At 41.6% G+C, this 20354-nt stretch overlaps 1 protein-coding gene across 50 annotated transcripts in view; it reads right to left on the bottom strand.

Annotated features, from left to right (window-relative positions):
- The window catches only part of TPST1 (tyrosylprotein sulfotransferase 1), a 281231-nt gene that overhangs the window by 179697 nt on the left and 81180 nt on the right, over positions 1 to 20354 (bottom strand). For 45 of the 50 annotated variants that reach the window (XM_078353633.1, XM_078353608.1, XM_078353620.1 and 42 more), the window contains one exon: positions 7115 to 8060. In XM_078353633.1, the coding sequence (XP_078209759.1) occupies positions 7115 to 7959 (845 nt within the window). In that variant the 5' untranslated portion in view covers positions 7960 to 8060. Of the gene's footprint in view, positions 1 to 7114; positions 8061 to 9649; positions 9771 to 20354 lie in introns of all 50 variants that reach the window. The other 5 variants (XM_078353683.1, XM_078353674.1, XM_078353641.1 and 2 more) reach the window with 1 other exon arrangement.

A 20354-nucleotide genomic window follows, 5' to 3' on the forward strand; every position in this document is an offset into this window, starting at 1 on the left:
TAACTGTTCTACTTTATAATTAGCTATTGCTGTTAATCTTACTGTGCTTAAATTGTAAATTAACCACAGGTATGTAGGCATAAGAAAAAACATAGTATATACAGGGCTCGGTACCATCCCTGGGGTTTTGGGCATCCACTGGGGTCTTGGAACATACCATCCGCAGATAAGGGGGAAACCAATGTATTATTCCCATTTCCAGGATAAGAAAATGAAAGATGAGATGACCAAGACGAGGCAAAACCAAGTAACTCACTCAAGGTCATACCATCAATAAAGGACAGAGCTAGGATTTGAACCTGTGCCCGTCTGACTCTAAAGCCTATGCTTAGCCACTGTCACACTGTTGTAGTTTGTCTTCATAAACGCTGTAAGTATATACGACAGAACTAAGTATAGATGAAGACAGGAAGACCTGGGTCCATATCCTGACTCCACCACGTTCCAGTCCTGGGATGGAAGACAAGCTCCTCAACCTCTGGGAGCCTCAAGTCCTTCACCTAAAAATTGAGGTGCCTAAGGTACCTATGGGTAAGCGTCAAAGGGTAAATGAGGTAAGGCATGCAGAGGGCTCAGCATAGTGCCTGGCACATAACAAATAAATGTTCAGTAGATGTTGGATGATATCACTACCATCATCGGCATCTTCCCTGCTTTATACATAAGAAAATGGAGACAGAGAGAGAGATAGTATTTGATGCAATGTTACAAAAGCAGTTAGTGTCAACAAAAGACTAAACACAAGTCTAGCCAGCTTCAAAGTATCAACCCTTTTCCATATTCCAAAGGGAGGCCTTAGGGAGATCTTCCTTAGGGAAAGAAAACCTGAACTAAATCTTCAAATACAACCATGAGTTGGTCAGATGAAGAAATGAAGTGAGAGAAATGAGTGTTGCAGGCAGAGGAAACAACACATCCAAAGGAACTCATTAAATAAACGGTGTGGCAATTGTAGCTACAATTACTTCAGTGTGGCTGGAGTCCAGGCTGTAGGGGCAAGTCAGTCTGAGGCCACAAATGAAGCAAACAAAATGTAGCATGATTTTAAGCAGTGGTTCTCAAAGTGAAATCAGGCCAGGAACATTAGCATCGCCTGGAAACCTATTGTAAGTGCAAATTCTTGGGCCTACGCCAGACCTCCTGAATCTGAAACTTTAGGTCTTTTAAAGGTTCTCCATATGATTGTGATGAATGGTTGATGTTTTTAAACATGATTTTAAGCAATGATGAAATGTAACTATGTTTTCAAAAACAATGAAATAATTGTTCATTAGACAGGTAATTCAGAAGAGGACCAAGAAGAAACCATGAATTCCTGTATAATATCTGGATGGGCACCAACTAAAATTCCCTTGATGTGCCTGGGTTTTCTTTGACAACAGTTAATCAATTTAATAGGTTACTCTACGTACAGATCCAATTTGTGCTATGCTTCATCTTGGCAAAATACTCTAAAGTAGGCTTGTATTTTAAATCTTAAAAAAAAAAAAAAAAAAAAAAAAAAAATTCTAGGCTGGGTGTGTGGCTCACACCTGTAATCCTAGCACTTGGGGAAGCCGGGGTGGGTGGATCACATGAGGTCAGCAGTTCAAGACCAGCCTGACCAACATGGTGAAACTAAAAATGCAAAAATTAGCTAGGCATAGTGGTGCACACCTGTAATCCCAGATAATCGGGAGGCGAAGGCAGGACAACTGCCTGAACCCAGGAGGCAGAGGATGCAGTGAGCCCAGACTGTGCTACTGCACTCCAGCCGGGGCTACAAGGCAAGACTCTGTCTCAAAAAAAAAAAAAAAAAAAAAAGGAAACAGTGGCATATGTAAACAAATACTGGTCTCAAATTCCTGACCTCAGGTGATCTGCCCATCTCAGCCTCCCAAAGTGCTGGAATTTCAAGTGTGAGCCACTGCACCCCGACATTTTCTTTTTTAAATTGTTCACCAATGGGCCGGGCGCGGTGGCTCACACCTATAATTCCAGCACTTTGGGAGGCCGAGGCGGGTGGATCACAAGGTCAAGAGATCGAGACCATCCTGGTCAACTAGGTGAACCCCGTCTCTACTAAAAATACAAAAAATTAGCTGGGCATGGTGGTGCATGCCTGTAGTCTCAGCTACTTGGGAGGCTGAGGCAGGAGAATTGCCTGAACCCAGGAGGCGGAGGTTGCGGTGAGCCGAGATCACTCCATTGCACTCCAGCCTGGGTAACAAGAGCGAAACTCCATCTCAAATTAAAAAAAAAAAAAAAAAAAAAAAATTATTCACCAGTGAAGAAGTAGGACTGACCATAGTTCTTAACCTGCATTGTACATGATTCTATGTCTTCTATTAGATCGTAATGTTCCTTTAAGCCAAAGACCATTTATCTCCAGGAGCTGACACAGTGCCTGGCACATAGTAGGTGCTCAATAACATAGCAGAGACTACTATCTGCCTATCCCAACAGCCAATCAATTTCTCTTAGTAAAAGCAACCCCAGTTATTGCCAGTGAAAGGTAAGAAGTACTACCTGGAAGATTCTAAGAAATGTCCTCAAAAACTACTAACCGCCACTACTTCAGCACACATCCCACTGGCACTGTGCAGCTTAGAATGCAGATGAAAGGATCGGTGCTCCAACTTGGATCCTGGGGGTGATGGAGACAAAAGCTGGAAGCAGCCGAGATGCCAGGTGACTGCAGAGCTGACAAAGCAGCCCTGGTCTGCCTTCTTTTACAGAGCAGCCATTATTTGGAAATCTTTGTTATTTGGGATCTCTATCATTTGTAGAGAAACCTAATCCAAACTAATAAATGATCTGATATCCAACTTCTAATTTTTGCTAATAATTGTTATATTCTCCAAGAAAAGTACGAATGTTGCCTTAATTCATGTTCTAGTTCTGCTGTTTCTCTAGTCCTGCTTCTTCTTTCCACTGACACACTTTGAAATGCAGTGTTTCCCCAGCTCTGATTTCCTTTCACAGCCCATTTTGCTCTGTCACTTGTATCCCTTGTTAACCAATTCCTCTTCTCCAGCGAAGGTGTCTCAGTTACTTCCCTCTTCAACATGACATGGGCATGGCAGCTCACAGCAGTAATCCCAGCACTTTTCAAGGCCAAGGCAGGAAGACTGCTTGGGACCAGGAGTTCGAGACCAGCCTGGGTAACACAGTGAGACCCTGTCTCCACAAAAAATAAACAAAAGTTACCCAGGCATGGTGGCATGCACCTGTAGTCCCAGCTACTAAGAGCAAGCTGGGAAGACAGCTTGAGTCCAAGAGTTCAAGGCTGTGGTGAGCCATAATCTCGGCACAATACTCCAGCCTGTGTGACAGAGCAAGACCCTGTTTCAAAAAAAAAAGACACAACCTCAATACCCCAGTAGCATCCTTAGACAATGCCTTCATAAAGGAGAAGTTTCCACAAATAAACAGACTTGTTCTCTGATAGCTTCATGGAGAAGAAAAAAACACATGTAATATTTATATAATTCTTCTGGGAGCAAAGGTAATCCTAATTTGCCGGCCGATAATTTTCCATACTATTAAAATGCTCATAATTTTTGTGAATACAGTCTTTCATTCTCTTCACTTGCTTATTCTTGTTATCCTTAAATTTCAGAAGAATTTCAAGTGGTTAGTTATCTTTCTGTTAATCCTGTAAGATACAAGAATTTTAAGTTTCCAAGCTGACAAAGATTCTTTGTGTGACCAAACTTCAGTCAGGATCCTGAACCTTTCCTGGGACCATCTGTGTACTTCTTTCTAAAATCCAGTTTTTAGCAAAGAACCCTGCTAAGGCAGTTCAGCAAGAACCTCCCACCTTGATACCTAATCACTCTCAGTATCTGATCAGGTTTCTCATCCTCCACCCGCACCAGCTGATGTCTGATCATCCTGGCCTGTCTTCAGCAAGAATCCTATGAGGTCAATTTAGGCAGAATGCCCCTGACCCCTGATGTTTCCTCTTAGTAATTTCCTGTCCACTGACCCTCACCTTGCTCCCTGGCTATAAATGACCACTTGCCCAAGCTTTGGTCCCTGTATCTCCTACTAAATAAACACTGCCTCGTGCCTTAATAAGTAACATTGAATAATTTTTTCTTTAACAAACGTAAATTTCATTTTAGATATTAAAAAGAAACAGTGTTATAAATTTAATAAATTACTAATTATTATTCCTACTTCCTCAAAAAAACTTCATTTCCGAAAACCTTTTTGCATTATTTTCACTCATTTATTTAGTCTTTCTTTGCTTTAGATCTGATTTAGAGGATTTTTCTATCTGCTTTACTTACTAGAAGCTGTAGGGCATCTGTTTTCCTGTTCGTATTTGTTCTCTTGTGCTTGTCTTATCTTTTTCTTTCTAATTTACTCGTGTTTAGAAGTTGCTATCTTCCCTTTCTGCTCTGAGTGTAGATAAGAACTCTGAATTGTAGTTGTGATTCCTATACTTGCTGTCTAAGGGTTAGGGTTAGGTTTGTCTAAGGGTTCTGTACTTGCTGTCTAATGGTCACTTTGCTCTTTTGACCTAGCAAACTTGATTTTTATGAGTTCCAGATAATTTCATGGTATCATAATGAGTTTAGTAACAGAAGTAACTCTGTACTCTCTCATAACTTCCCAAAAGTTTCCTCATGGAGACAACTAAAATTCCACAAACCATGTGAAGAAAGCAACATAAATGGCCTCAAACTTTACTTCTACTTTCTTTTCAAGATACTTGAGCAGGAGCTCTGACTTTTCTGTAACTGGAACTGCACAGGGAAGCAAGAGATGCCACCCTGACCATAGATAACTAGAAACCTCTAAGCAAAGCAAAGGTTACCTTTCCTAGTTAGTAAGATAAAATGCAGAACTGTGAAGGGCTCCTGATATCTCTGGATATCACCCCATCTGGTGATATCTTCAAACCTTCAAGGCTGAACTCAGGAGTTCAAGACCAGTCTGGCCAACCTGGCACTCTACCAAAAATACAAAAAAAAAATTAGCTGGGCATGGTGGCACATACCTGTAATCCCAGCTACTCCAGAGGCTGAGGCAGGAGAATCTCTTGAACACAGGAAGCAGAGTTTTCACTGAGCTGAGATTGTGCCAAAGGAAACATGGTCTAGTTTAGACTCACCTCAACCAAAACAGCTCTTAATTGTTTTATATTGAAATTCTGGGTAAGATTTTCTGTCAAAAAGGGGTTCAAATATTATTTTGCTTTTAAGTTTTAGAAAGCAATTGTAGCCTACCAGAAAAGACTAAAATACCAAGTGTTGGTAAAGATGTAAGGCAACTAGAACGTACTCATCTACAGTACGGCCATACATCAAAGAGACACTTTGAAAAACTGTTAGGAAGTATCTGCTACACACATACACACTTTATCCAGCAATTCTACTCACTGGCATGTACCCAAAGGAAATAAATGCTATGTCTACCAAAAGTAATGTACAAAAATAGCTCCAAACTAGAAAGACCCCAAACATAATAGCTCCAAACTAGAAAGACCCCAAATGCAGAAAATCTTGGAATAAGCATTAGTAGATTCTACTCTTGGTTGTGATATGTTAATTTGTGACAAAGCATAAAGCCTTACTGGGCCTCCATTCCAGACACTGAAATGCTAAGTAAGGTCTCTTTGCTTTCTAAAGTTCACTAATTCATAATATAATTTCTACAAATTTTCTTGGTCTTTATGTTTGCCTTAAACATAGCAAGTATATACAGAAAATGCTCTCTTCCTGATTGGCAGCAATATTTAACGTAAGCACATCTCTTTAATCCCGACTGAAGAGCCTGGTGGTCTAACAGGCTCCTTTATATTAGCATCAGTGTCAGGCCATCGCATAAGCACAAATACTGAAATACCTAATACAAGTGATTAAAAATCAGTTATAGTCTATTATCTGGAAAAAATAATACACTGCAATGAGAGTAGCTAAAGCTAAAATTTTCTCTGAGTCAATAAACATAATCTAGAGCCAGTAGAGTGATTGCACATAACTTGTAATCAATAATTGAAAGCTAGGTATAAGCAGGCAGCTGTTCCTTTGAGATTATCTACATGAGAAATCAATATTTACTATACAAGTTCTAAACAGTGAAAAAAAATTAAGGAGATATTCCTTGGTGAAAGTAAGAAGGACACACAGGAAAGTATACTGCTTTTTTTTTTTACAGGGGTTATACATTAATAAATGAAAAAGACAAAAATAAAATTTAATTGTAGCCAACTTTTCTTCATGAAGAGATGCTATCTGAATTTAAAAATAGTTTCTATTTTTATATCTCCATTCCAGGTATATAAGTCATCAAGTCAGGTTATCAGATCAAATGAGGGCATACTTGTTTTTACTTCATGAGAAAAGAAGCAAAATGCTAAAAATCATCTTTGAGAAGTTTTAAATCCAAGAAACTTCTTTTATGGATTAGGTTTCCAAATTCTGGAGATTCTAGCCTTTTGTAAAAAATAAGAGAAGATACATGCATCAGATGACAAAGGAAGCACTACACATAGTAAAATGCCGTGGAGAAAAGCATGACCTCATTGAGACCGAAGCGTGGATTCAAATTCTGGCCTTGCCATCTAATGAACAAATTGTCTTAATCTTACCAGACTCAGTCCTCTTGTCCATAAAATGAAGAGATTAGTTTAGTGCCTTTATATTTCTCTACCAGCAAAAATTTCAAAATGCTTATAATTCACTATGTGCTCATTGACATGACATGTGCACTTCCTGACTTTAACTTTAATCCACACAAAAGCCGACTATCCTCATTACCAACAATAATAGAAATTAGAAATCAGAAGCCGCTAAAACTGAATGATGGACACCAGGGTCTGAGGCCTTGAAGAAGGCTTTTAACCACCTGTAAGCTGGGTTTGCATCCATCAAACAAATAAAGAAGGCCATGATGCATACATGAAAAAGTGAAGTATAAATAACTGAAAGTCTACAATAAACTAGGGGAGAATTAATTTAAAAAAGAAACCTCATCAATGAAGCTGTATCTGTTCCAGAAAAGGTTTTCAGTTTCCATATAGCCACACGCACATACATATACACATATATACATAAAACACACCAATAAATATATTATTAGCTAAATAAAGAGTCAAAATAAAAAACAATCTCCTACTCACTTCGACAGAGACACGCCCCCAGCTTTCCCAATCATCTCTTCGTGGTGCAGCACCGAGTGGTTCCAGGGAATCTGGAGGAACTTTAAGAGTGTTCTCATCCACCGTTCAGGATGTAAGACAAGCTGTTCATAGTGAACCAACATGCACTTTTTATAACCAACCTCCATACACTGGTTATACATGGTCTCTATGGCACGATTCCACTTGGTCAAGCAGTCCCTGTAGCTGTTCAGGTCAAATCCAGCTATAGTAACTTTTCGAGAAATCATCGAATGTACTGATGCCCGGCCATCTCGGACCATCAGGAGAAATCTGGCATTGGGGAACAACCTAGCAAGGTAAGTTAAGGATTTCAGGGCAAAAGGATCTTTATTACATAAATAAGGGGCTGGCTCCCCATGCTTAACGATGATTTCTAGCAAGAAGGCTTGCATGGCAGAATCCAGCACTTCGTCAGTGACACCAGCCTCATCCAACCGGATCTTCTCTTTACTTGACCGTGACCACATCTGCTTCAGGGCCAGGATTCGGGGAATGACCCTGGTTTCCTCTCCACAGCGAATGTCAGGATGCGCATCCAGCATGGCCCTCATGAGTGTGGTTCCACTCCGAGGCACACCTCCAATAAATATTAAAGGCATATCTTTGTGATAGGCAAAGGTTTTATTGGCTTTGAAGTCCAGGCCAGTTCTCACAGTGGCCCTTGTGCTCTCTGATTTGACTGGTTGGCTGCGTTCTTCTATCCGGTGGTGGCATTCCATGGCATGTTGGCCCAAGTAAAACACGGTCACAGAACTAATCACCAGACATGCCAATAGTAAGTTCTGCTTCAGCTTTCCAACCATCTTGATGTGATTATCTTGTTATTAAACAGATATTTTGCTCAAAATGATTTTCAGAAAATGTTCAGGCCATGGAGAGTCTACTTCAGAAAGATGATCAACATCTAGGAAAAAGGAAAAGGTTATTTGTCATCACATTCCGATTGCTTGCAAACCAGTCACCAGTTATCACCACTGCATTGTAGCTAGAAAGAAGCTGAAACGGTCTTAGATTATTTGATATTCTTAAAACAAATTTCAGTAAAATTTGTTCTACTCAGTACCTACAGTATATACAAACATTACTATAATAATTTAAAACTTGTCCTTTACATTCTTTAACCCATGAATGAAAAATATTATTGAAAAGTTAAGTCAACAGCTGGAATGTAACAAAACCCACCAATAGTTTTGCCTAGGCCTTTCCTGGGCCTTATAGCATGGCAAAATAATGAAGGAATTCTTAACCCATTTAGGATTAAACAAGTTTTATGAGGGGTCTGAAGAAGCTCCCCAGGCCTCCACAAACAAGTTTACTGGAGGTCTGAAGGAACTCCCCAAACCTCCGTGATTTAGCAGGTGACAAGATAAGGGTAATCACCCCAGCACCTAGACCTATTTAGATTAAGTAAACTTACTGAGGCTCCAGAAGAAGGTCTTCAGGACTCAGACCTTAGTTACAGATTAAAAGAAGTTAATCACTTACATCTTTAGATGAACGCACATTTACACATAGATATATTGGTTAGAAAGTATATAAGCTCTAAAAAACTGTAATTTTAAGTTGGTCTGGCGATAATTTCCAGGCCTCCCTGTAACCAGTTACAGAAATAAAAACTCTCTTCCTCCCCAGTGCATCTGTATCTCGTTATTAGGCCGCAAGAAATAGCAGCCCGACCCTCAGTTTGGTCCTGGAACAAGACTGCAACATCAATTCATCTCTGCCCAATTGCCCTTTGAATCTCAGACTTGCCAGCCTCACAACCACATAAGCAAATTCCCTAAGATCAGTCTCTCTCTGTCCCTACCACCGGCCCCTCCCCAGATACATGTGTGGCATGTGTGTTATTCACCACTCTAAATTCGGTGAGACCCTTTCCAACCCACTAGCAGAGCAGTCAGTCCTAATGGTTTGCCTCGCCCTAACTACTGGTTCTGTTTTCCTGTAAAACCCTAACACAAGGGTTCGGTTTTGTTTTTCTGGAGAACCCTGAGGAACACAGTAAATATACCTGGGGAAATGACTAACTACACTAAAAAATACATTCCAAGAGGCAAGACTTCCACCTACAGCCTAGTGAGAAGGTAGTTAACTCCTCTCCCCAAAAACCAATGATAAAGCTGGTGAAATGGGCAAAACAACCCTTTCAATGCTCTGGGAATCCACCAGAAGAATAAAACAACCTGAGAAGCATTTATGCTAAAAAGTGGGTAAGAACCATGATAGTCTGTGTAAGGCTACTCCCATCTCACCATCTACCCATTCAACAGGTACAGAGGTTCTGCGAGGCAGAGCAGGGCAAGGCAAACTGTTAGGACGGACAGCTTTGCTACTGGAGTGGAAGGGAGTTCACTGAGTTTGCAGTGGGGAAGAACACACACGCCCAACTGCATTGTCAGAGTAAGTGACGGAGTTCAATCCCAGCCTGACCAACATGGTGAAACCTCGTCTCTACTAAAAAAACAAAAATTAGCCAAGAGTGGTGGCGCGCACCTGCAGTCCCAGCTACTCAGGAGGCTGAGGCGGAAGAATCACGTGAACCCGGGAGGCAGAGGTTGAAGTGAGCCGAGATTGCAACACTGAGCTTCAGACGGGCGACAGAGCAAGACTAAGTCTCAAAAAAAAAAAAAATTACCTTACCAACAATTCAACTGTAGGAGAATGAGATAACTACCTTTGAAACCAGAGACACAAAGTATTCACCAATCAGAAGCCAACATGCAAGGTGTCCCATGACTAAAGCAGCAGCCAGGAATTTCTGATACCCCCTAACGTCTTCCCATTAAGATACCCCCAGTATTCAAAACTAATTTTGAAGAACAAAAAAGAAACTGCAAATTCCCAGCAAAATACACACAAAAACGAAAACTGCAAATTTATTTGTGATGCATTTCCTTGCCCAAAAACATACACGTAGATCATTTTAATGGCTGCATCATATTCTACTGAAATGACTTAACACCATTTATCTGGCCAATTCTCTATTATTATTCACTTGTTTTTAAATCTTCATTACTGATATATTACTATGATAACTGTTCTTACATTTACAAACATCTTTGCACACATAATTGTTTGATTAAACTAAATTTTAGAAGAGAAATTGTTAGGTAAAGGAGGACGAAAAAATTCTGTTGGCTCTACTTTCAAAATAAAGTCAGAATCAGACTACTTCTCAACACATCCACTACCACTGCCAGCATCCTGCACCAGGATTACTGACAGGTATCCTCACTTCCACTTCTGCCCTCTAGAGTCTATTCTCAACTCAGCAGCTGAGAATATTATTATTCTCTTATTAACAAAAGAACCTGAGGTGGGAGGATTGCTCATGTCCAGAAAGTTAAGACCGCAGTGAGCCATGATCACACCACTGCCGTTTAGTCTGGGCAACAGAGCCAAACCTCAGCTCTAAAAAATTAATTAATTAGTTAGTTAATTAATTAAAATAAAATACAACAAAAAGATTGTGCCATTCCTCTGCTCAAAGCTTGGTATTTGTTTACCAAATGGTCATCTAAAGACTTTTTTTAAGGCATCCAACACCAAACTGTTAAATTTCTCTGCCTCTTTTCCTACCGTTTCTGTCAGGAAATCCCTATAGGCATCCAAAAAGTAGTACTAATTGATGATAATAGCTTAGGAGTCTGCTGTTCGAAGTAAAGTAATTGAGAAGTCACCCCCAACCTTTAGAGGTTTCATAAGGACTCAAATGACAGCAACTCCCTCTTTACTAAGGGATCATTTAGGGCAAAGGGAAACCTTGCCATATATTCAAGCATACTTGATAGTTGTCAAATGACACAATTTTGGGTGATTTTCTTCAAGTGTTAATTTCTGCTGTATTTTAAATGAAACATTGAAAGACATTAGCTAAACGCATGTTAATTAATGGGGGAGAGTATGTTCCACAGCCCCTTCAAGATACCTGAACACAAGTAAATAATCAAAGGCCTCGTAAAGGATACCAAGAAGGGAAAAGAAAAGGATTTGGGCTTCTCCAAAAACATTCTATTTTCACTAGGCTTGTGAAGCCTAATTTCTCTCTTTGGAGGTTTCTTAACTTGCAGAATCAGTCCTAAGAGGGATCTTTAGATCATCTACATATAACGCTCTCATTTTATACCTGTACAAACTGAGGTGCACGCAGCACACTCTACTCCTCACTTCTCTAAATCTTACCCATTCTTCAGAGTCACTTTTCACTGTATCGTATGTATCCCACTTGCTCTAAAAGATGTTGATGCCTGAAGCCCACAGACTGTGTCTATGTCCCGTCCTCTACCAGAGCATGCTTAGCAGAGCACCAGCTGGCAGTGTATACTGAGCCTATAAAACACATGGCACCTAACCAAACTGGGAAGTACCTTTTTTCTAGATGAGAGACACCATAGACTCTGAGGCTCTACTCACAGTTATACTACTTCTTCTCAAATTCTAAAAGAGGTAGTCCTTTGACTGAAGTACAGTAAAAGCCGGTCTGACCACTAGCCTTTTACACGGAAACACTGTGTGCATATGTGGTCTACATGCATGGGTGCACGTGCATACACACACAGACACAGGCCTCTATCAGTTACTTTTATTTATTTTGTTAATAATCAGCCCACAGACTTTGGTCTAGGTCCAAAGAGATGCTGGGAAGTGTCCTAGCAAAAGATCGATTCTAGGAATGGAACAACCCCCATGAAAACTTTCTTTCCTTTGTTAATCACTAGTTCCTTGCCTTCCATGCCCACTCATGATGCCAACCAACATGGCAAACAGCAACAGCCAACACCACTGTGCCTGCTGGCTAAAGTCCAGTCTGTATCTGGTTTCTCTGTTTACTTCTAGCCTGTTAGCAAAAGGAAAAATGATTATATCACATGCTTGAACTTGCCAATGAATAAGGGCACAGAGACTGATTCTGAATGACAGCTTTGCCATGCAGTAGAAACTTCGAATCTGACCCAAATGAAACCATTGTTGGAAGATCCATTCTTATGTCAGCTCATGGTCAGAGCACCAACACAGGAACGCCTCTTCCTAGCTGCACGTTAGGGGCTGGCACTAGCCCCACTGACGAGTAGCAAATAGCAAGAATATGGTACACACAGCTGACGATCTTTGAAAGTCAGCTGGGACTCACTTCTTAAAGGAGCAGTAAACTTCAAAAACCCCATACCAAGAACTGGACCTAATGCCTAGATGACGAATGGAGACAGGAGCACAAATTCAAGCATAACCTTCGTAAAGGTTCGAGTTAAATGAGATGATGTCCCTGTGTTGCTTAGGAATATCTGAGAGCAGGCATGTGTGGAGGCGTGTATGAAATTAGACTGCTAGGAGTTCACTGTTGAAGCTGGGTGATGGGTACTTGAGGGCTCAATATAGCTGTCTCTATTTTGGATATGTTTGAAATTTTTCATAACAAAGAGCTAAAATGAAATAAAACTAAATAAAAAATTTAAGCTACCAAGTTCCAAACGTCTCAGACCTATGAATCAGGAAGTCATTGTTGGCTAAACTATTTCTCTTCTAGGTTCATCAACCTCATGTTTACTAATCTGTTCAGACCACCCATAACAAGGAACAAAGAAAGCAATTTGTTCAAGTAATATACTCTCATCCGTAACTCAAGTTTACGCCATTTTTCTACCAACCTTGTAACTTTTTTTTTTTGAGACAGGGTCTTGCTTTGTCACCTAGACTGGAGTTCAATGGCATGGGGCTCACTGCAGCCTCCAACTCCGAGGCTCAAGTGATCCTCCCATCTCAGCCTCCTAAGTAGCTGGGACTACAGGAGCATGCAACCATGCCTGGATAATTTTTCGTTTGTTTCTTTCTTTCATTTTGTAGAGACAGGGCCTCTTTACGTTGCCCAGGCTGGTCTCAAATCCCTGGCCTCAAGTGATCGTCCCATCTCAGCCTCCCAAAGTGCTAGAATTACAAACATGAACCACGACACCCAGCCCCTCATAACCTTTAGAATGAAAAGTAACTGAACAGAAAAAGTAGAAGAGAAGATGGCACTGAATGAACGTAAAAGAAGCCTGGTGTGTTAGAGTCAGAAGACCTGGGCTCTAGTCAGGAATCAGGTTTTTCTTAGTCACATGGCAGTAGATAAATCACTGAGCAGCAGTTCTCTCATCCACAAAACAGAGATAATGACAATCAAACCCTTCTTCACAAGTAATTAGAGTAGAAATTATGAAAGGAAGAAGACAGAGCGGGGAGAAAATGCAAAAGAAAAAGGGACACCTGCAAGTTCTCTCTCACAGCGCTGCAGGGCAATCACGTGGAAAACATGTGAAGGGGCTTTTAAAGAACAGGGGCCCGGGGCACCCTTCCTACACTTTCTCCCTCTCATCCTCCACCTCCACCTTCACCTCCCACCACTCCTCCCCTGCAGCCTGATCCCCTGAGAACCATTCCCCATTCACACCAGGCCCCTCCACGCCCAGCCTCTGCTCACAGTGCTGCCTCCAGCACCATGCCACTTTCTCTCCGTTACACATATCTCCTCAGTCAACCTGTCCCTGACTGCTCTTTTTTCTTCTTCCCCCGCAAAAACTCAATTGTTCCCTCTTCCGTCACCTCAAAGCACATGGTTAAAAACACATTGGTCTGCACACATACCACTGTACTGTGGGTAGTTTACCTCACTAGATTGCTTAAGTTCCTTTAAATCACGATTAAAACCCATTCATCATTTAATATGCAGCAGGTACAAGAATACCATGTAAAACATAAAGCAGCGATTCATAGATGAATAAGCAACTAGTGAAACCTTTCTTAAATCTCCTTAAAATACCTATAAAGTCACCCGAAACAAAGCAAACGGTCAACAAACAAACATCGAAAATGAAACAAGGGACTACGAATAAACAGAAAGTAATCTGGAAATGATGAAAACAACTTTGCAATTTCCATCACTGCCTCAACAAGGTATTTTGCAATCAATAAAATGATTACAAAATCCACAGCAGAGAGGAAAAACAGTTCCTCCAAGTCTTTGGAAAGGAGCAGTCCCACAGATATTAACTGTTACAATACTATAGTAATCAATGACACAAAAGAGAAAAGCCAGGTTAAAAAAAGAAAACTGTGTATTCAAACTTATGTTTCAAAAGCAAACATGGCACAGCAGTGAGCAAAGATTAATGTACAGCGTTGCCCCCGCTCACGCACACTCACACCCACCCTGCTTCATCTACAGCTCCCACTTACGCTCTAATGACTCAAAGTGATGTGCAACCACGACTTCTATCCCAGTCTCAGACCTGATCATCTAAAGGCCAAGGGACAACTCTGCTGGATGTTCACCGGCATGTACCTTCACAGCAAATGGAACCTACCTTCCCCAGTAGATCTCTTCATTCCACAAACACCGAATGGAACCTGCCTTCCCTAGTAAAGCTCTCCATTCCACAAACACCAAATGGAACCTGCCTTCCCTAGTAGATCTCTCCACTCCATGAACACTGACTAGAATCCACCTTCCCTAGATCTCTTCATTCCACAAACACCAAATGGAACCTACCTTCCCTGGTAAATCTCTTCAACTCTTCCCTTTCCTCCATTGGTCACTTAACCACTTTCTCTGATTCTCAAGCTCAAAACTGGGGAATCTTTACGTAGTTTCTCCCTTAACCTCTCCACGAGTAACTGGTAAAGTCCTGTCGATTCTCCCTCCTTCATCCCTCTTTACTTGACTTCCCTCTGCTTTTTCCCTTCTGACAATTAGAAAAAAATATCATTTTAATCCTTATCCTCTGCCTTTCTCACAAGAACTCCACAGCCTCCTAAATGGTCTGAGTTCTGACTTCCTTCCATCAGTTCAATCACTAACTTGTCTCAGGAATCATGTTTCTTCTTTTCTTTCACTAACTTGTCTCAGGAATGATCGTTCTTCTTTTCTTTCCTTTCTTTCCTCTCTCTCTCCTTCCTTCCTTTCGATGGAGTGTCACTGTTGCCCAGGCTGGAGTGCAATGGCATGACTTGGCTCACTGCAACCTCCACCTCCCAGGTTCAAGCAATTCTCCTGCCTCAGCATTCCAAGTAGCTGGGATTACAGGCATGCGCCACCATGCCCAGCTAACTTCTGTATTTTTAGTAGAGATGGGGTTTCAACGTGTTGGCCAGGCTGGTCTCAAGCTCCCGATCTCAGGTGACCCACCCGCCCGCATTGGCCTCCCAAAGCATCAGGATTACAGGTGTGAGCCACCGCACCCAGCCAGGAATGATCTTTCTAAAATGCAAATACACTTACAGTGTTCTCCCGCTTAAAACTCTTCCACGGCTTTCTACTTTTTTCAAAAAAATAAAAAATCCTCACCGTAACATGAATACAAGGCCCTTCCTGGCCCAGCTTTTATCTACCACCCCAGCCTGTTTTGCCACCATCCACCCCCACTCACCCAGTGCCACCATCACCCACCTGAAGCATCCCTTCCTTGTCTGAGGCTGCACTCACTGCAGCTTTGCATGTCTCTGCCTGGTAACTCTCACTCATCCTTCAGCCTCCACTTCAGAGCCATCTCTCCTGTGCAGCTCTCTGCACAGATGACACCGGTGTCCTTCCTAGTGCCCTTGTACTTACCCTGTCATATCACGTCTCACATTACATGGCCATTTGTTTTTCCAGTAGCCTGTGAGCTCCTTGAAACTAGAGACTTTTGAATGAATTAATGAATTTTAGATTGCCAGTAAGGTAATTATGGCTGTAATTAAATTCGGTAAGTGTAATTAGTTGTGGGTTCTTGGGACGTATTGACTATATCTTATCTTCTTCAGTTTCCCCATAGTATGTAACAAATACTACAAGCGTATTAAACACTCAATAAATACGAATTGACTGACCCTGCTAAAACGCTTTCAACAGAACTGCAGACAGCTAACGCTTTCCTAGGATTAGAACATCAGGCTTTTCTTCTGGTTCCAGTGTCATAACATGGTTTGACTACATTTAGAAACACTAAAAACACAAACTTCACCTCCTGTTTTTTCCCTTTGGCCCTTGCTCTTCTACTCCACTCCCTTTATTGATCAATCTATTTCATCTGCCTCTATCATCACTTCACACTCTCACTGATGAATGAATCAAAATCTGACTTTTCTGCAACCCCTCACACTTCCTGCAGCAAATTGTAAAGTAAAGGAACATGTCTGTTCTAGAATTTTACATATAAGGAAACCGAGGATCAGAAGGTAGCAATATATTCTTAATATATTGCTACAAATTATTCACCAAGCTGGAACCCAGGTCTGAGTATACCACGGTACTTCCCAGTCATTATTAGGCTTGGCATGAACAAAACGTCAGGTATGCAACCATCATGGGGCCAGTGAAGTGAATTTGGGACCATCGGCTGTTATTTATAAGGCTTCCATCAGTATATAGTTTTTAAGAACACACCTGGCTTCTGAACTGTATTTTCTCCAGAATTATCCTGTCATGACCATCTCAGATCCAGTTAGAACGACAGAAGAAAACTCTAAGTCCATGTAGCCATTATGCTTTACTTACATAAATGAGCATGATGCATGTTTGCACACTTTCTGCAAGTCCCTGAAGATTTCATCCGGGAGAGATTGAGAATGAAGAGCTAGCTTTGGTCTCAAGAAATAACAGATACATACAGAGGCTAGAAACTAGCCTGGCAAACGGCTCTACCTTTCTGTACAGTTTACCAGGTTAGTTTTGCTTTAGCCTAGTCACTCTCACATGAAAGTAGGTTCCCCATGTTTATTGTACGAAATTACACCTCTAACCCAAAGTTACTTGGAGCTGGAATTCTGTGATGTTCTCTATGAAAAGCTGGGCCTCAAATCTTTGATCAGAAATCACTATTATGACCAGGCGCAGTTGCTCATGCCTCTATTACCAGCACTTTGGGAGGCTGAGGCAGGTGGATCATTGAGGTCAGGCGGATCATTGAGGTAAGGAGTTCAAGACCAGCCTGGCCAACATGATGAAACCCTGTCTCAACTAAAAATACAAAAGGAAAAAATTAGCGAGATGTGGTGGCACACACCTGCAGTCCAAGCTACTCAGGAGGCTGAGGCAGGAGAATTGCTTGAACCAGGTAGGCAGAGGTTGCAGTCAGCTGAGATCGCACCACTGCACTCCAGCCTAGGTGACAGAGAAAGACACTGTCTCAAAAAAAAACAAAACCCACCACTATAATAACAATTTATATGGGCAAAATTGAATTGAATTTTCATTTTCTTCTTACACCTTTCCACTAATTATAAAAATACACTGGCCAGGCATAGCGGCTCATGCCTGTAATCCCAGCACTTTGGGAGGCCCAGGTGGGTAGATCACCTGAGGTCAGGAGTTCAAGACCAGCCTGATCAACACGAAGAAACCCCGTCTCTACTAGAAATACAAAATTAGCTGGGCGTGGTGGCACATGCCTGTAATCCCAGCTACTTGGGAGGCTGAAGCAGGAAAATCACTTGAACCTGGGAGGCAGAGGTTGTGGTGAGCTGAGATCATGCCACTGCACTCCAGCCTGGGCAACAAGAGTGAGACTCCATCTCAAAAAAAAAGAAAAAAAAAAAAAAAAAATATATATATATATATATATATATACACACACCATATGTACAACCATGTACTGTTTTGTTATTGTTGTTGTTTGTTTTTGTTTTCTGAGACAGAGTCTCACTCTTGCCTAGGCGGAAGTACAGTGGTGTGATTTAGGCTCACCATAACCTCTGATTCCTGGGTTCAAGCAATTCCCCTGCCTCATCTCCCAAGTTGTTGGGACTACAGACATGCACCACCAAGCCCAGCTAATTTTTGTATTTTTAGTAGAGATGGGGTTTCACCATATTGGCCAGGCTGGTCTCAAACTCCTGACCTTGTGATCCACCTGCCTCTGCCTCCCAAAGTGCTGGGATTATAGGCATGAGCCACCAACCCTGCCCCATGGACTGTTATTTAATTTTTACAGGGTAGAAAATCTTACTCATATACTTCAATTAGATGCTGCACATACTAAATGAGCATGTAAATTTAGCAGGGAGAAAAGACAAGAAACTAACCATATATGCTATGATAAAATAATAAAAAGACCATACAAAAGGCATGAGCAAAGACATACAGGCATTTCAAAGAAGGCTCACATCCATGGGCTCAGAAAAGGCTACATGAAGAAAATGACATCAGAATTAATCTTAAGAGGGGCAGGCGCGGTGGCTCACGCCTATAATCCCAACACTTTGGGAGGCCAAGGTGGGCGGATCACCTGAGGATAGAAGTTAGAGACCAGCCTGGTCAACATGGTGAAACCTTGGCTCTACTAAAAATATGAAAATGAGCCAGGCATGGTGGTGGGCGCCTGTAATCCCAGCTACTCAGGAGGCTGAGGCAGGAGAATCACTTGAACCTGGAAGGCAAAGGGTGCAGCAAGCTGAGATTGCACCACTGCACTCCAGCCTAGGAGACAGAACCAGACTCCATCTCAAAAAAATGACAAAAGTAAGAATCTTAAGAGGTTAAGCCGTAGTCCCATTGTAAGGACAAGGGGGAAAAAAAGAATGTTTTAAGCAAAGAAAACACATAACAAAAAGTCCCAAAGTGGAAGAGGATAACACATATTAAGGAAATATTATGTAATCGACTTAGCCAGAGTATAGGCAAATAATAGCAAAACAGAATAAACGTTAAGTAGAGAATTTCTCAGTTGTCAGTGACCTAAACAAACTTGCTAAAATTTAACACATCAACCTCTTCCACCACATAAATGTGAGCAAAGGCAGGAGGAAGCACTACCAGGATAGCAGAGTGAGGACCTCCAAAGATTTACTCCTCCATAAAAGCCATGAGAACACTGGAAAAAATGGTCAAAATCCACTTTTTCAGAACTCTGAAAGTTAACCAAAGGCTTACAAGACACGTTTATACAAGAAAAATGGCTAACTCTCAGTAGAAAGAATGAGCTTTGTGGCATTTTAATTTGCCCCATTCTTCTCTCCCCGGCTCTGAGGAAGACCTTAAAAATCAACACCCTCGACCAGGCACGGTGGCTCACGCCTGTAATCCCAGCCCTTTGGGAGGCCAAGGTGGGCGAATCACGAGGTCAAGAGATAGAGACCATCCTGGCCAACATGGAAAAACCCCATCTCTTTTAAAAAAAAAAAAAAGAAAAGAAAAAAACAGAAAACTAGCTGGGTACAGTAGCTCGTGCCTATAACCCCAGCACTTTGGGAGACCGAGGTGGGAAGATCACCTGAAACCAGGAGTTCAAGACCAGCCTGGTCAACATAGTGAAACCCTGTCTCTACTAAAAATATAAAAATTAGCTGGACATGATGGCACATGCCTGTAATCCTAGCTACTCGGGAGGCTGAGGCAGGAGAATCGCTTGAACCCAGGAGGCAGAGGTTGCAGTGAGCCAAGATTGGGCCACCGCACTCCAGCCAGAGAGAAAGAGCAAGACTCTGTCTCAAAAAAGAAAAAAAAAAAATTTCAAAGGAAAAACTGGAGAATGAGATGTAGGGCTTAGAAAAGTTCCAACACATTCCTGAAAATCTGGAAGGCACGTACATGACCAAGAAACACTTGGGAAGGCTCTCATCTCTCACTGCTGGCTGACCTTGATGTTCCATATGCACTAAAAATGAACACTAAAGCACATTTGTAAACTACTGCTGGGTCGAAGGGTGCCACACACACAGACAGCTCGTCAATGAGCGTATAAATGAGCATACAATATGCTCCTTGGGAAAGGCCACGAGATTTATTGGTTCAAGACATTTAAGGAAATCTGTCCACTTACTAGCAGGCCACCAAGCTACCAAGCAGACACATCACTGGCTAGACAGGAAAAAGTATACACACTTTACAGACTTAGTTCCCCAAAGTCACAAAACAAACAGCAACAACAAACTTCAGGAGAGAAGTGCTCAGATTTCCAGAGTAGCCAGATTATGTTATTTTAAATAACTACTTATCTTTAAAAAATTATCAGCTGGACGCAGTGGCTCACGCCTGTAATCCCAGCATATTGGGAGGCCAAAGCAGGTGGATCACAAGGTCAGGAGTTCAAGATCAGCCTGGCCAACGTGGTGAAACCCTGTATCTACTAAAAATGCAAAAAAAAAAAAAATAGCCAGGCATGGTGGCAGGTGCCTATAATCCCAGCTACTGAGGAGGCTGAGGTAGAAGAATTGCTTGAACCCAGGAGGCAGAGGTTGCAGTGAG

The sequence above is a fragment of the Callithrix jacchus genome, chromosome 2 (genome assembly GCF_049354715.1).
Source record: "Callithrix jacchus isolate 240 chromosome 2, calJac240_pri, whole genome shotgun sequence".
NCBI classification, from domain to species: Eukaryota; Metazoa; Chordata; class Mammalia; order Primates; family Cebidae; genus Callithrix; species Callithrix jacchus.